Source organism: Somniosus microcephalus, chromosome 4 (assembly GCF_052327205.1).
Source record: "Somniosus microcephalus isolate GS21.2 chromosome 4, FLI_Smic_1.0, whole genome shotgun sequence".
Lineage (NCBI taxonomy): Eukaryota > Metazoa > Chordata > Chondrichthyes > Squaliformes > Somniosidae > Somniosus > Somniosus microcephalus.
The window spans coordinates 186,582,531-186,599,743 of NC_140990.1; the positions used below are offsets into that span (position 1 = coordinate 186,582,531).

Below are 17,213 nucleotides of genomic sequence, written 5' to 3' on the forward strand. Positions count from 1 at the left end.
TTATTCTTGTTTTGAGATGTCTGTTTGCATATTCTGAATATGATGGCAGCAGCCATTGTGGTATAAACATGAGACTTTGAGGTTGCTACAGTTTGGTCTTCTCTCAATGGTTTCTCACTGAATTACTAGTGTCGCATTTGATCTGACTGTTCCAAGTTTTTTTTGAATTTGTGGTGATGACTTTGAAACTGCACTATTGCAGGATGCCAGTTATATTCTGCACAAGCCTCTGTGACCTTGCTTGTGGTACTTACTTAGCAGGGTGGGAGAACATGCTTGCAAAACTAGTTGAACACAAAACACTCCTAATGAAACATAAACAGGGTAGAACCAAGAGTTGTGCTCCCTCCCTACACCTGGAAATTTTAGAATATAGACCACAGTGGATCAATGACCATTTCAGTTTTGTGTAGAGAAGTGGCGTTAAGAGCAGTATTAATCCATTTTGTTTCCTGTTCTCCAGCTTTCCAGCGATGATTCTGTGAAGAGGGTCCTTGCTGGTGAAAAGACAGATCTTAAAGCAAAAGCACCGTCCAGTTCCAAATCTCAGGGCAAAGAAAACCGAGAAAAAAAAGATGATGAGCGCAAGAAGCAGAAGGACAAAGAACAGGAGGTAACCCCTGGCTTTAATACGTCACTCGGGATGCACAATGTACTGAACTTTAACACATTTTTGAAGTGGTTAGGATAAACCAATATGCCCAAAATTATTAACCAAAAGGAAGCAACCCTGAAGTCCCATTGTGTCCACAAATTACTGATTTTTAAAAGCAAAGATTAAAATGAGTCAAGGGTGTTGTGTGAATGGGAATAATCGGCTTTGGGCATTATTGTACATAGTGAATCATTAAAGGGGCTTTCCACTGTCCACTATTTATAGTGAAATCATAAAACCATGTGAAAAGAACATGTTTATGACTTCACTATTAATGGTGTCTCTTCTTGTACCTACCGAAGTAACGACACTTCGTAAAGAAGCTTGTTGGATGTGAAGCGCTTTGAGATGTCCTGAGGACATTATACAGCATTGCATAAATATAAGTTCTATGTAGTTAGAAGTTAACAATTTAACCCAGTGTTCAGTTTATGGAACTGTTAATATTTGCATATCCAGCCTATTTGAATCAAAAGTAAAATTGATTTTGCATATTTTGAATTCAGTAGACCACAACAGTAAAACTGTTTCCATACTTTTCTTGTATGGAGGTATGTTTGTGTATGTATTCCGTATTACACAAAATGTTGCTGTTTTTCTTTGCTTTTACTGCTTGATGCTTCAATTTCCTTTTACTTCTTGTGTTTGCTTTTGCTCACCTTCCGTCTCATAGTGGTTCTATGCACATAGTAAATTTCATTTATTTAATTTCACACTGAAGATTTGCAGCCAAATTGCTGTGCCTGTTCTTTTGCTAAACTCACTGCTATATCAACATGCGTGTTCTCAATGCTGCTTACCAGATTAAGGATTTTATTATGACCTTTTTGAAGATATTGACTATGATGTGCAAAGACCAACATAAGTAACTGATGGGAGTTCTTCCCCATGTCCATTAGGAACCTTGTAAAATAAGGGAATCCTCACATTGATGAAAGCATGTGTAAACTAGGATTCATAGAATAACAAAAATTACAGCAGAGAAGGAGGCCATTTGGGCCACTATGCCCAAGCCGGCCCTAGCTCGCCTATTGAAGCAATCTGCTGTAACCCCATTTCCATGCCCATTGCCTGTATCCATTTACATTCTTTTTCAAATACTTATCCAGTTTCCTTTCCAATTTAAACGTCTCTGTCTCAAAAGCCATAACCCTCTGAGGTTAAAAAAAAATCTTGTAATTACCTCTTTTTCATTCTCCTGATGATAATCCTCAGTCTTGACCCCTTGTCAATTCTCCAACCAGTGGAACTAATTCTTCACTAAGCCCCCCAAATTTTTCATCATTTTAAAATTCCCGATTGGATTCCCGGCTTGATCTTTTCTGTTTCAGTGAATGATGTCTCAATTTTTCAAGCCTTTCTTCATAATTATAACCCTCTCATTCCTGGTTTTATTCTAGTGAATCTCTGCTGCACGCTTTTCATGGCTTTAATAGCCTTCCTATAATCGGTTTCCCAGGACTGCTTGCACAACTCTAGCTGAAGCCTAACCAATGTCCTGTACAGATTTATTATCACTTCCTCATAAACAGAGGGCTAAAAATTGGTAGTCCCCGAAAACTGGCGCGGGGCTCGCAATACTCAATTAACCCGCGCCCGTTCAAAGTAATGCAGACAGCACACAAACATCGTGTGACCTGATACTTATAATGAAGGAGGCTTGCAGCCCATCGCTAAACTAACTGCTGAGTGGTTGCACACTCAACAGGGGACCCAAGTTTGTGCGAGGCTAGCACCAATTAAAACTAGCCTGCAGTTCTTAAAGCCAATCTGCACCTCTTAAAGGGGTGGTGCATTCTGGCTGTAGCAGATATTGGTAGTCGTTGTAGAGGAGTGTGATCTACAGGAAGAGTGAAGATGGCGCAATATGGTAGAGAGGGCGCACAGATTTTCGGATGTACCACTCGAGGCCCTGGTACAGGAGGAGAGATGTCCTGTATCCACAGGAAGCCCTCCAGACAGACGGTGAGAAGGGAATGGGAGCAGATAGCCGTCGCTGTCGATGCAAGCAGTGCAGCCCTGATGAGCAGCCCTGATGAGCAGCCCTGATGAGCTGGATGCTGTGCAGGAAGAAGTTTACTGACCTCACACGAGTGATCAATGTCCGTGAATTCATCTTCAAGTGCCATATACCACAAACTGCACCGCTAGCCTCTCACTGCTCAATTCACCACACCCTTATTACTCCCCTATCAATCACGACTCATAACTCACATTCATATGCTCCATCTTACCCTGACACACTTACCACTGCTGCAAGCCTTACATCCACATCTCACACTGCCAGCTAGTCAACCATGACAGCCAAATACAGTGACTGACACTCTCTCTCTCTCTCTTTTTTTGCAGGACAAGGTGGCACACAATTGTGGGCAGCTGCAGCTAACTGGAGGAGGACAGATGCGCCTCCGTAACCTGACCTCGCTCGAGGAGACGGTGCTCGCTATAATTGGAGTGGCTGTGACTGAGACCATGGCCAGTGGCGGCACTGAAACCATTGAAAATGACGATATGCTCGTATCTAATCCTCCTTCTCACATCCCACTTCCCCCTCATCCCACAATCTATTCTGACTTAACAAGCTGCAGATGTAAGCATGCACTTTATTTTCCCTCCCTCCCCCTCACCACAACCCTACCCTTGTGCCTTTTTCATTTCAGAGACCCAAGAAATTCAACCTGGCCAGGCAGTGGTGAAAGAAGTGGGAGAGGAGAGTGATGATGAAGAAGAAACAGTCACTCGATCTTGCACTCGCAGCCACCAGCTCAAACACTGGCACTGCGTGGACTTTAGAGGGTAGCTTAGGCAGGATAGGCAGGTGGTGAATCACCAGGCACGTGTGGGCTGCAGCCAGGACAGGGGGAAAGGGTAGAGTAGGTGCCAGCTCCCCAGAGGATGAGGTCGCACACGAGTTCTGCTGCACAGGACTCGGATGAGGACTTTGATGGGCCGGCATACAGAAGAAGGCTGATGGGTATGTGTGGTAAACCACTTGTTGTTGTTGTTACACACTGCTGTACCTATGCATGCCTCAACATGTCTCGGCTGGCTCCACCCACACAGGCCCAGGTATAAAGGCGATTGACCTGCAGCCCCCTGCCTTCTTGGAACCCAGTCAACCACGAGAGGCATGCTCTGTTCTTTGCTAATAAAAGCCTTTAGTTACTCTCTTAACTCTCAGTCTTTTATGAGTAATTGATAGCGCATCAATTTTATTAGCAAAAACAAAATGTCGACATTTGCTGAACAGCAGGCTGCTGCACCAAACGCTGAGCAACAGGAGCTGCTGCGAGCCCTCAGACCAACATGCCTGGACCTAGACCCCCAAGAAGCGGGTTCGGCTACCAAATTCGCGCATTGGCTGCGTTGCTTCGAGGCCTATCTGCAAGCCTCAACTGTGACCCTGGACGAAAACAAGTTGGAAATCCTGGCCTCAAAGGTGAGCCACCAAGTTTATACAATAATCCAGGACGCGATGACCTACGCGGCGGCTATCGGTCTGCTAAAAGGGCAATACGCACGCCTGGTAAATACGGTCTATGCCCGGCACCTCTTAAGATCCCGCAGACAGCAGCCCGGGGAATCGGTGGAGGCCTTCCTACGGGCACTACGGATACTCGGCCGAGACTGCGATTGCAAAGAAGCATCAGCCGCAGCACACACGGAGGGACTGATCCGAGATGCTTTCGTTGCGGGTCTAAGGTCCGACTACTCCCGGCAGAGACTGTTGGAAAAGGGAGAAATGGACCTGAGAAAGGCAGTGTCCCTCGCGCTCTCACTCGACGCGGCCCACAGGAATATGGACGCCTTCTCCCCTAACCGCTCCGCAACGTGGACGCCACAACCTTGGGTCATGGGACCGCCACCTTCAACTGCTGCTGCGATGTCCAAGGCACAGAAATGTTATTTTTGTGGCCAGGCAAAACACCCCAGAGCACGCTGCCCAGCGAGAAACGCTACCTGCTCCGGCTGCGGGAAGAAAGGACACTATGTCAGCGCCTGCAAAGGTAAAACCGCTAACGCCAGCAGCGCCGCGTGCGAACCGTGGGGGCAGCCATCTTGTCCGGCATCTTGGACTCCCCCAGCCGCGTGGGGATCGGGACCATGGGCGCCGCCATTTTGTCCGCCATCTCGGACGTCTCCAACTTCAACCACGGGGGACCCGGACTCAACCACCGCCTCATCTGACGACCACATCGACTCGCTCGACCATACGCTGGCCTCCGTGACGCTGGACCAATCTCTCCCTCATCAACTGTCCAGGTCCATGATGGACATTAAGGTAAACGGCCGCGCCACTACCTGCCTTTTTGACAGCGGGAGCACGGAAAGCTTTATCCACCCCGACACGGTGCGGAGTTACTCTCTCCCGGTCCTGCCGACGCGACATCGGATCTCTTTGGCTTCCAAAGCCCAGTCAGCGGACGTCGGTGGCTACTGTGTAGTGACCCTTTCAGTAAGGGGCACAGAATACAAAAATTTTAAACTCCTGGTCCTGCCCCATCTTTGCGCTGCCGTTCTACTGGGGTTGGATTTTCAGTGCAACCTTAAGAGTGTCACATTAGCGTACGACGGACCCCTCCCCCCACTCACAGTCTGCAGCCAGCAGCTTTTAAATCGCCCGCCGCGCACCATTTGCAGCCTCTCCACCCTTAAAGTCCCCCCCCCCCCCCCCCCCCCCTCCTTGTTCGCTAACCTCACCCGCGACTGTAAGCCCATCGCTACCAAAAGCAGGCGTTACAGTGCCGGGGATAGGAGCTTCATTAAATCCGAGGTAGCGAGACTCCTGAAGGAAGGGATTATTGAAAGTAGCACCAGCCCATGGCGAGCACAAGTGGTGGTAGTGAAGACTGGCGAAAAACAGCGCCTAGTTATTGACTACAGCCAGATGATCAATCGCTACACCCAGCTAGATGCATACCCACTCCCCCGCATATCTGACATGGTCAATCAGATAGCACAATACCGGGTGTTCTCGACGATTGATCTGAAGTCGGCATACCACCAGCTCCCCATCAGGGCTGAGGACCGCCAGTACACAGCTTTTGAAGCTGACGGTCGTCTCTACCACTTCCTCAGAGTTCCCTTCGGCGTCACCAACGGGGTTTCAGTCTTCCAACGGGAGATGGACTGGATGGTCGACCAGAACGTGCTCCAGGCCACTTTCCCCTATCTAGACAACGTCACCATCTGCGGCCGCGACCAGCAGGACCATGATGATAATCTAGAGAAATTCCTCCGTACGGCCCAGCGGCTGAACCTAACGTACAACAAGGACAAATGTATGTTTCGTACCAAGCGCCTTGCCATTCTTGGCTGTGTAGTGGAGAACGGAGTCATCGGCCCCGACCCCGACAGGATGCGCCCCCTTATGGAGCTCCCCCTCCCCCACTGCCAAAAAGCACTGAAGAGATGCCTAGGGTTTTTCTCGTACTATGCTCAGTGGGTGCCCAACTATGCGGACAAAGCCAGACCCCTCATCAAGTCCACCTCCTTCCCCCTGGCAGCAGAGGCCTGTGCAGCCTTCACTCTCATAAAAAGAGATATTGCGAGGGCCACGATGCACGCAGTGGATGAGTCCATCCCTTTCCAAGTGGAGAGCGACGCATCCGACTTTGCCCTAGCTGCAACCCTTAACCAGGCGGGGAGACCCGTGGCCTTTTTCTCAAGGACCCTCCAGGGCCCCGAGATTCGACACTCCTCTGTCGAAAAGGAGGCCCAGGCCATTGTGGAAGCTGTGCGACATTGGAGGCATTACCTGGCCGGAAAACGATTTACCCTGCTCACTGACCAGCGTTCAGTAGCTTTTATGTTTAATAATAAGCAGAGGGGCAAAATCAAGAACGACAAGATCTTGAGGTGGAGAATCGAACTCTCCACCTACAATTACAATATCTTGTACCGGCCCGGGAAACTCAATGAGCCCCCAGATGCCCTATCACGTGGTACATGCGCCAACGCGCAGGTCGATAGACTGAAGACCCTCCACAATGACCTCTGCCACCCGGGGGTCACCAGGTTTTTTCACTTCATCAAATCCCGTAACCTGCCCTACTCCATCGAGGAGGTCAGGACCATGACCAGGAACTGCCAAATCTGTGCCGAGTGCAAACCGCATTTTTATAGGCCAGACAGAGCAAGCCTGATCAAAGCCACGCGCCCCTTTGAACGGCTGAGCGTCGATTTTAAAGGGCCCCTCCCCTCCTCCGACCGCAATGTGTACTTCCTCAACATAATTTGTGAGTACTCCCGTTTCCCATTTGCCATCCCTTGCTCAGACATGACCAGTACCACGGTCATTAAATGTCTGAATGACCTCTTCGCCTTGTTTGGTTTCCCTAGCTATATTCATAGCGACAGGGGCTCATCCTTTATGAGCGACGAACTCCGGCAGTACCTGCTCTCGAGAGGTATCGCTACAAGCAGGACCACCAGCTACAACCCCCGGGGGAATGGCCAGGTGGAAAGGGAGAATGCGACGGTCTGGAAGGCAGTCCTTTTAAACTTGAAATCTAAGGGCCTTCCGACCTCTCGCTGGCAGGAAGTCCTCCCTGCGGCGCTCCATTCCATTCGGTCACTGCTCTGTACAGCCACCAATGCTACCCCTCACGAGAGAATGTTCTCCTTCCCCAGGAAGTCCACATCGGGGATCTCGTTACCGACATGGCTGACTTCTCCAGGACCCGTCCTACTGCGGAAGCACGTGAGGTCCCATAAGACGGACCCCCTGGTCGAGAGGGTGAGCCTCCTCCATGCCAACCCTCAGTATGCTTATGTGGTGTACCCGGACGGGCGGGAGGACACAGTCTCCATACGAGACCTCGCACCTTCGGGTGCTCCCGAAACACCCCCCTCGCCATCCACCACTACCCACGCCTACCCCCAGTACGCTTACGTAGTGTACCCGGACGGGCAGGAGGACACAGCCCCCACACAAGATCTCGCACCTTTGGGTGCCCCTGAAACACTACCATTGCCATCCACCACTACCCACAACCCAACCCCGCTAGACGGCATGCCGCAGCCCCAGGACCCGTCATTGACCACCCAACCACTCAATGAGACGCCAGACTCAACGTTGGATGCTGCACCATCACCGCCGCCACCACGACGATCAGGACGGCATACAAGGCCACCTGATAGACTTACTTACACGAACCTTTAGTACACTTCACCCCGCCGGACTCAATTTTAAACAAGGGGTGAATGTGGTAAACCACTGTTGTTGTTGTTGTTGTTACACACTGCTGTACCTATGCATGCCTCAACATGTCTCGGCTGGCTCCACCCACACAGGCCCAGGTATAAAGGTGATTGACCTGCAGCCCCCTGCCGCCTTGGAACCCAGTCAACCACGAGAGGCATGCTCTGTTCTTTGCTAATAAAAGCCTTTAGTTACTCTCTTAACTCTCAGTCTTTTATGAGTAATTGATAGCGCATCAGTATGCACAACGAAGTGCATTGGCAGGCCTGTCAGAAAGCCTGAATGCCTTGCACAGGGCTTTGCTCGGAGCTTGAAGCCTGTCCTTTCCAGCGTGGAAAGGGGTGGCTGCTATGTGACATAGGATGCCCCTTTCAAACCTGGCTGATGACACCTCTGAAGAACCCCACCAATGAACTCTATATGACAACCAGATGTGTCATCGAGCAAGCCATTGACATGCTCAAGTTGCGCTTCAGGTGTCTGGACTGGTCTGGAGGCGCCATTCGGTACTCCCAGCAAGAGTCTCTAGGATAATTGTGGTGTGCTGTGTTCTGCACAACAGAGTGACAGTGAGGACTAGAGGTGCTGGAGGAACAAAGCTGCTCAGCACTGCTCTTCTGACGAGGCTTCCAGTGGCAAGGAGGAAGATGGGGGACCCCAATGCCAGACCATCCGATTTATATTGCTGTTCGAGATGCCAGGGATGCCCTCCTAATAGCTTGAAGATTCAGTTAGTCAATCACGCTGGACCAAAGTAACTATAACATACCCCGCCCGCACTTACACAAGCAGTCCTGCAACCATCCATCTACTTATTCCACATCCACCAAATGGTGTCAGTCAATTCATGTCTTCACATTCAGCACCAGACAAATGAAAAGCAGAGCTGCCACTCGCCATTGAAGAATGGGGAACACAGGAAAGTGGTACAAAGTATTTCGATTTAACGTGATATAAGAAATTAACTATTAGCAAATATTCAACTACACCCATGTGCGTACCCTTTGGTGAACTATAAAGCTTATCTTTTTCTGTCTCTGCCACTTCTACATGGTGCAATCCCTGTGGCATCTGAGGTGCTCGTGGCTGGGTGTTGGAGCCCATGAGGGCTCCACCAAAGACTGCTCCACCTGACTGGACCAGCGGGAGAGGGGGCAGCATGTGGGGTACTTGTTTGGAAGGGGTGGGGGTTGCGGGGCAGGGGGTGCCAGCAATGGGTAAGACCTGGAAACGCTTTGAGATGAGTTTGCACTTTCATCCCCCTTCTCACCATCCTCCCTCTGCTGGGCCAGCAAACATCACTCCTGCCTCTCTGTTGGAGAACAGCCTGAAGGAGATCAGTGACGCCTTGGAAGCCCACATCTAATCCATCTGCCAGCCTGTGTAAGCCAGTAGACACGTTGGCGTTCAGAGTTTGCACGGCTGCCGTCTAGGCCTGCAGGGACTCGTTAGTGCGCCATGATTCAACTTTCATAGAGGAGACCAGTCTCTTGATGGAAGATTGTATCTTCGCAAGGGCCTGCGCCATCACACCACAAATGTTTGAACTGGCCTCCTCCATCTACTGGGACATTGTGAACTGGCCTCCTCCATCTACTGGGACATTGTGAAGAGTGTGCCTGGCAGGACAGCCAGTACCTCACACAGTTGCTGCTGATTCTCGATGATTCTCTTTTTATTGATGGGCACCCCCCCTCCCCCCACAACCGGGTTCCGCACCTCTGTACAGCTGAACAGAACTTGGCGATGACTGCGCCCTCCAATGCGGACTCTTCACAGCTGGCCCTACCAGCACTCTGCTCGTGCTCACTTGTGGCATGTGATTCACCTGGTGATATCCCACCTAACTGTAAGGGGACACACTGATGTGCTAGTATTTGCGCTGATGTCTGCCATGCTTGTGTCCTGTGACGGCGCACGCAGCAGGAATGAGCTCCTCTGAGGAGTCCTCCATCTCCGGCCAGGGGCTCCTGTTCTTCGTGTGATGGTCCTGCAGTAGAGAAGAAGAGAAAATTTAGTCATGGGACTGTACAAATGTTGAAATGCACATAATTGCAGTGATCATATTTAATTAAGTGCTGAAGTCAACTCAAGATGACTTTGTCTTGTAGGAAATGTTGGTCTGAGAAATTAGTTCTGTCGCCCTGCTGCAACGCACTACCAGCCTCGCCATCTCCGATGCTGCGGGAGGCAGAGATGTCACTTATCGCCAATGCCTCCTTTTCTGCTAGGCTAAGCTCCACCATCAGTTGGGTGGGGGCTGTGGGGGTCCTCCTCCGGTCCTTGCCTTCTCCCTGGTATTCTGTGCTCTCTTCTGCAAGGATGGCACGACAGATCTATGAGTGGCTGTAAGGCATGTGTGCATTGGATGGATGCAGTGCATTCGGGGTGAGGGTGACAATCAGGCAGATGCATCACGAGTAGTACTGGCATGCATTTGAAGAATGTGTTAGTGCAATTTGAGGATGTGTGCTGAGAATCAGGGGAACTGACTGAGGTGGTATAAGATTACATTAGGATTGGGGTGAGTGGCAGCGGTGGATGGAGGAAGGTGGAGGTGAGTATGTGTATTGAAATGGAGCAATGGCTGCTGCTGAAACTTAAATGACAAGACAGAGTGATAGGAGTGCACTACAGGATGTAGGTGAATCTGCAACTTTGCTCAGCTTTCCTGACCTGGTTAGGTCATTTAAAATGCTTCCTCCACTGGATGCATGTCCTCATTATCACGTTCCTGCTATTCACTTCTTGGGCCACCTCCAGCTATGCCTTCTTTGTGGTGGCTGCAGGTTTCTTTTTCCAGTGCTGGGAAAGAGGACCTCCTTTCTGGCCCTTCCTGCACCCAGCAGTACATCCAGGGACCCCTCATTAAATCTGGGCATAGCCTTTGCTCTCCTTTCTTCCAAACTGTAAATGTAGTCTTTCAAAACCAATGCAGCAAACCCCCTACCACCTCCTCCATTGCATCTATGAACTGGGTCTTTAAATAGTCGAGGTGAAATTGCATCAGGAGAGTCAGCATTAGGTCCGCTCATGCGCAGTGGAAACATGGAACCAGGAAGTAAAATGATAATGAGGTATCTGGGGAAATCAGACCTTTCCACGATGTTGCGCATTTGTCGCCCGCTATTGGCCCACCACCCCCCCCCGCCGGCTCTGTTCCTGTCTCCGTAGAGAGGTTTAGGGAGGGAATTCCAGAGCTTGGGGCCTAGACAGTGTGGTAAACCACTGTTAACTCTGTACAGGTCCGGGCATGTCTCCGCCCCTGGCTCCACCCCTAAGCCCGGGTATAAAGGTGACTCCCCACCCTTCCCCCGGGAGCTCTTAGGATGGATCCACTAGCAGAGGCATGCTCCAGTTCTTAGTCAATAAAAGCCTACTTCGTATAAGTTCAACTCGTAGTCTTTGGTGTTGTTTTTAGTGCATCAGACAGCTGAAGGTATGGCCGCCAATTGTGGAGCGAAGGAAATCGGGGATGCACAAGAAGTCAGAATTGGAGGAATACAGACTTCTCGGAGGGTTGTTGGGATGGAGGAGGTTACAGGGATGGGGAGAGACGAGGCCATGGAGAGATTTGAGCACAAAAATGAGAATTTTAAGTTTGAGGCATTGCTGGACCAGGAACTAATGTAGGTCAGCGAGCACAGGGCCTATCCTGAAACGCCTATGCTGTCCCACGAGCTGTATTTTTCTCTTCCCATTTCTTGATATTGCCATTATCCAGATAATTACTTGTCTGCAGTCAAAATGTGCAGCTTATCTTGCATGGAATGACATAGAATTCACAGCACAGAAACAGACCATTCAGCCCAACAGGTCTATGTCTGTGTTTATGCTCCACACGCGGCTCCTCACACCTTGCATCATCTCACCCTATCAAATCAATCAAATCAACTTTTATTGTCATTGTTAGTGCACAAGTACAGTACAACGAAATGTAGGCTTGCGGCTCCCGAGAGTGTACAATTTGGATTAGGACACTTAAACATTTCAACATACATTTATACATTTGGCTTGCAGTATATTAGCATAAATATGACCATAATAAAGTGCATTGGCAGATGTGCAGGCTTTAGTGTTTATTTGTGGAGTTCAGTAGGATGACAGCCCTGGGAAAGAAGCTGTTCCTAAATCTGTTCGTACGGGTGCGAATGCATCTGTAGCGTCTTCCAGATGGTAGGAGGGCGAACAGACTGTGGCTGGGGTGGGTAGGGTCTTTGATGATGGTCCGTGCCCTCCGTAGGCAGCGTTTCTGACATATATGTTCTATGGTCGGTAGCCGGGTGCCGGTAATGCGTTGGGCAGTTTTGACTACCCGCTGCAGGGCTTTCCGGTCATGGGAGCTACAGCTGCCGTACGATACCGTGATACAGTTTGTCAGGATGCTCTCTATAGTGCAGCGGTAGAAGTTAGAGAGGATCAGGGGTGACAGATTACATCCCTTCAGCCTGCTCAAGAAATATAGGCGCTGCTGAGCGTTTTCTGTTGTTATTTCGGATTTCCAGCATCCGCAGTATTTTGCTATCATACTAATTGGGCCTTTCAGTGTGGATTCAATTCAATTTTATTTGTCATGTATGCAGCAGACGTGTGTACTGCACAATGAAATGTTGATTTTTACGAGTCCTCCCAACATTGGAATAAATATGGCATAACAATGATAAAAATACTAATAGAAATACTAATAGAAAGACAGTAATAATAAATAAAACAACAGTAATAAATTAATCGTTCATGAGTCTTATGGCCTGGGGGGTAGAAGCTGTTTTGAAACCTGTTGGTACGAGACCGTATGCTTCGGTATCTCTTACCGGACGGGAGCAGGGCGAAGAGGTTGTGGCTGGGGTGACTCGCGTCTTTAATGATTCTCAGGGCCTTCCCCCGGCACACCTCGGGGTAGATATCCTGCACAGCAGGTAGTTTAATTCCTATAGTGTTGTGCAGCTTTCACTACCATCTGTAGAGCCTTGCGGTCTGTGGTGGTGCAGTTGCCATACCAGGTAGTGATGCAGCCGGACAGGATACTCTCGATGGTGCACCGGTAGAAGTTGGTGAGAATCTGGGGTGCCATTCCAAATTTCTTCAGTCTCCTGCGGAAGAACAGGCGTTGGCATGCCTTCTTGGTTACGATGTCGATGTGATGTGACCACGTTAAGTCCTCCGTAATGAATACACCCAGGAATTTGAAGCTGCTGACCCTCTCCACCTCAGCCTCTTCGATGTAGATTGGGGTGTGTCCCTCCCCCTGCCACTTCCTGTAATCCACAATCATCTCCTTTGTTTTGCTGATGTTGAGGAAGAGGTTGTTGTACTTGCACCATTCTACTGGGGCTCTTACCTCCTCCCTGTAGCCTGTCTCATCGCCATCTGTGATCAGGCCTACAACGGTAGTGTCATCAGCAAACTTGATGATGGAGTTGAAGTTGTGCGTGGCCACGCAGTCGTGAGTAAACAGGGAGTACAGAAGGGGGCTGAGCACACAACCCTGGGGAGCTCCCGTGTTCAGGATCAGTGTGGAGGAGGTGTTTCTGCCTATTTTCACCACCTGGGGTCTTCCCGTCAGGAAGTCCAGGATCCAGTTGCATAGGGAGGTGCTAAGTCCTAGCTCACTGAGCTTGTTGACCAGCTTGGAGGGGATAATGGTATTGAATGCTGAACTATAATCAATGAACAACATTCTCACATAGGTGTTCCTCTTATCCAGGTGTGATAAGGCAGTGTGCAGTACAATGGCGATGGCATCATCCCTAGATCTGTTTGGGCGGTACGCAAATTGGAGTGGGTCCAGTGTGTCAGGTAGTAACGAGTTGATGTGGGTTTTGACCAGCCTCTCAAAGCACTTCATGATGACAGAAGTGAGTGCTATGGGGCGGTAGTCGTTTAAACAGGTTACTTTTGTTTCTTTGGGGACTGGAATAACCGATGTCACCTTGAAGCGGGTGGGGACTACAGACTGGTACAGTGAACGGTTGAATATATCCGTAAACACGGCTGCCAGCTGGTCAGCGCATGCTCTAAGGACACGCCCAGGGATTCCATCTGGACCAGGTGCTTTGTGGGTGTTCACTCTCTTAAAGGTCTTGCTCACATCAGCCACGGAGATTGAGAAGACCCGGTCGTCCTGAGCCGCGGGCGCCCTTGTAACAGGCCAGTTGTTGTTGGCCTCAAACCGGGCGTAAAAAGTGTTAAGCTCATCCGGGAGAGAGGCATTGCTGGGCATGACACAGTTGGGTTTCCCTTTGTAGTCTGTAATAGATTGTAGTCCACGCCACATCCTTCGCGAATCTGAGCTATGATAGTGTGACTCCACTTTGTCCGTGTATTGTCTTTTTGCATTTTTGATGGTTTTTCTGAGGTCGTACCTTGATTTCTTGTACTCATCCATGTCCCCAGAGTTGAATGCGATGGACCGTGCTTTTAGCATAGTACGAATATTGCCATTTACCCATGGTTTCTGGTTGGGAAATGTTCGTACAACAATCCTCGGAACAACGTCGTCTATGCACTTGTTTATGAAACTAATGACTGAATCTGTATATGTGTTGATGTCATTGTCCGAGGCATTCCGAAACATATCCCAGTCAGTGGAATCAAAACAGTCTTGTAACATAGCGTCTGATTGATCCGACCAGCGTTGTAGAGATCTCATCACAGGCTTTTCCTGTTTCAGTTTCTGCCTTTAGGTGGGTAGCAGCAGGATGGAGTCGTGATCTGATTTGCCGAAGGGAGGGTGGGGGGGGGCCTTGTATCCATCCCGGAACGGAGTGTAAACGTGATCTAGTGTGTTCTTGGCTCGCGTTGGGCAGGTGATATGCTGATGGTATTTAGGCAGTACTTTCTTCAGATTGGCTTTGTTGAAATCGCCAGCCACGATGAATGCAGCCTCTGGATGGGAAGTTTCAAGCCTGCTAATGGTCCCATACAGCTCGTTTAGTGCCCTATTTGCGTCGGCCTGTGGTGGAATATACACCGCTGTAATGATCACGGATGAGAACTCTCTCAGGAGGTAGAAGGGTCAGCATTTGATCATCAGGTGTTCAAGATCGGGTGAACAAGAAGATGTAAGTAGTTCCACGTCGGAACACCAAGAATTGTTGACCATAAAGCATACTCCACCCCCTCTGTTCTTCCCCGAGTCCTTTGTTCGGTCTAGCCGGTGAATGTTGAATCCCTCTGGTTGAATGGCCGAAGTTGGTGTCGATGGATCAAGCCATGTCTCAGTAAAAATCAAGACATTGCAGTTCTTAATGTCTCGCTGGAAGGTGAGCCTCCCCCTGAGTTCGTCCAGCTTATTGTCCAGTGACTGCACATTCGCCAGGAGAATACTCGGAAGGGGGGGGGGGGGGTGGTGTTCACGTCGCCTCAGCTTCACTAATGCACCTGCTCGTCTGCCCCGCTTGCGCCGTCGTCACTTCCTGATCACAGGAATGAAGTCAGGTAAGCAGGTGGGGGGGTAGATGGTAGTAGCAGCAGAATCCCAGTTCGAAAAATCGGGGGTAGGTCCTATATCTCCGGACGATCTTATGTCCAGAAGTGATTGACGGTCATAGCGGATAAGTGAAGAAACAGTACTTACAAAATTGTTTAATAATAACAATAAAATAATAAATAAAGTGGAAAGTTGGGGACGAGCTCGTAAAACAGCGGCTACCCTCATAAGCCATACAGGTCGGTTAAACAGTAGAATATTAAAAAAAAAAAAAACAACTAAACTACTAATACTAAAACTAGAATACTAAATACTAAACAGTAGAATACTAAAAAACTAACAGTACGATATATTAAAATACTACATTAAATACAACCTTAAAATACCAGTTGGGGAGCTCATAAAACAGCAACCATACAGGTCGGTTAAACAGTAGAATATTTAAAAAAAAAAAACTAAATTACTAATACTAAAACTAGAGTGCTAAATAATAAACAGTAGAATACTAAAAACTAACAGTACGATATATTAAAATACAATATTAAATACAAATAAATAAATTAAATACAACATTAAAATACCAGTTGGGGAGGAGCTTGTAAAACAGCAGCCATACAGGTCGGCGCTGACGGATTTATGAAAGTCTCATACAATGCTACATTATCACAACCCTTGGTTCCAGAGAGGGAATAGAAGGGTAATTTGATTGATCTCACATGCCCAGCAGGGATCAGTGCTAAAAGGGAAAAAAGGACAGAGATGGAGTAACAACTTTTGTATGATTGATAAGTTTACTCTACTGCGTCTTCTGGCTTAGCTTTTTCTCTTTAGCGCTGCTGCTTTTCTTCTAACTTTGAGGGTGAATGTCTAAATCTGTGACATTTGGTGTTGCTCAACCAGCTTACAAAAGGTGTCCTGCTGTATGGGATATGTTCTGGAACTTTTCCTCTTCTGGAGTGGAGTTCTGCACTCTGGTTGAAAATTAGAATATTTCATAGCAGCAACTTTGCATTTTGAATCAGATATTTGCAAATCTATCTATCTATCTTTATATATATATTATATATATATATGAGTTTGTCTGTCTATGTGTATGTGCGCGGTAAACTCAAAAGTTAGAGTGTACCTACACATGTTATATCAAAAGAAAGCTTATGATTAGGGGAGTGTCATAGGCGTGTTTATTTTTTGGTCAGAAAAAAATTGTTCGGACAGTTCACAAAAAACAGACAAAATCCGCTCATTTTAACAAAGCTTCTTCGGCGTGACTGACGAGTGGATGGACCAATCGACGGGCCGCATTAGCGTTGAGTGACGTGATGGTTGACCAATCCTATGGGGGAACCGCGGTATGATGCGTCACGGGGGGCGTTTCTTGGCGTGTGTGGGTGGGGCCTAAGCCTGCGGCCTGCCGTGAGTGCGGGACCGGGAAAAGAGAGACAGAGAACCGCGCGGCCCGAGAGACAGCAAGCGGGCCGGAGCGGGAGCTGAGCTGAGGTGAGTCGGGCCGGGCCTGAGGCGCTAGGCCTCGCACGGGGGCTTCGGGTCACCGCGGCCGGGCTCTGAGTCCAACCCCTTCCCCGGGGTGTCTTCCTCTCTTCTCTATCTCCTTCCCTCACTCTCCTTCCCCCTCACTCTCCTTCCCCCTCACTCTCCTTCCCCCTCACGCTCTCCTTCCCCCTCACGCTCTCCTTCCCCCTCACGCTCTCCTTCCCCCTCACGCTCTCCTTCCCCCTCACGCTCTCCTTCCCCCTCACGCTCTCCTTCCCCCTCACGCTCTCCTTCCCCCTCACGCTCTCCTTCCCCCTCACGCTCTCCTTCCCCCTCACGCTCTCCTTCCCCCTCACGCTCTCCTTCCCCCTCACGCTCTCCTTCCCCCTCACGCTCTCCTTCCCCCTCACGCTCTCCTTCCCCCTCACGCTCTC

General features: G+C 49.2%; 1 protein-coding gene across 5 annotated transcripts in view; it reads left to right on the forward strand.

Moving 5' to 3' along the window:
- Positions 1–17,213, forward strand: part of ift54 (intraflagellar transport 54) — a 220,132-nt gene that overhangs the window by 43,329 nt on the left and 159,590 nt on the right. For all 5 annotated transcript variants that reach the window (XR_015078122.1, XM_085985625.1, XM_085985622.1 and 2 more), the window contains one exon: positions 464–613. Coding sequence is in view for 4 of the 5 variants with exons in the window: in XM_085985625.1 (XP_085841751.1) it covers positions 464–613 (150 nt within the window). In the remaining variant the exon portion in view is untranslated. The remainder of the gene's footprint in view (positions 1–463; positions 614–17,213) is intronic.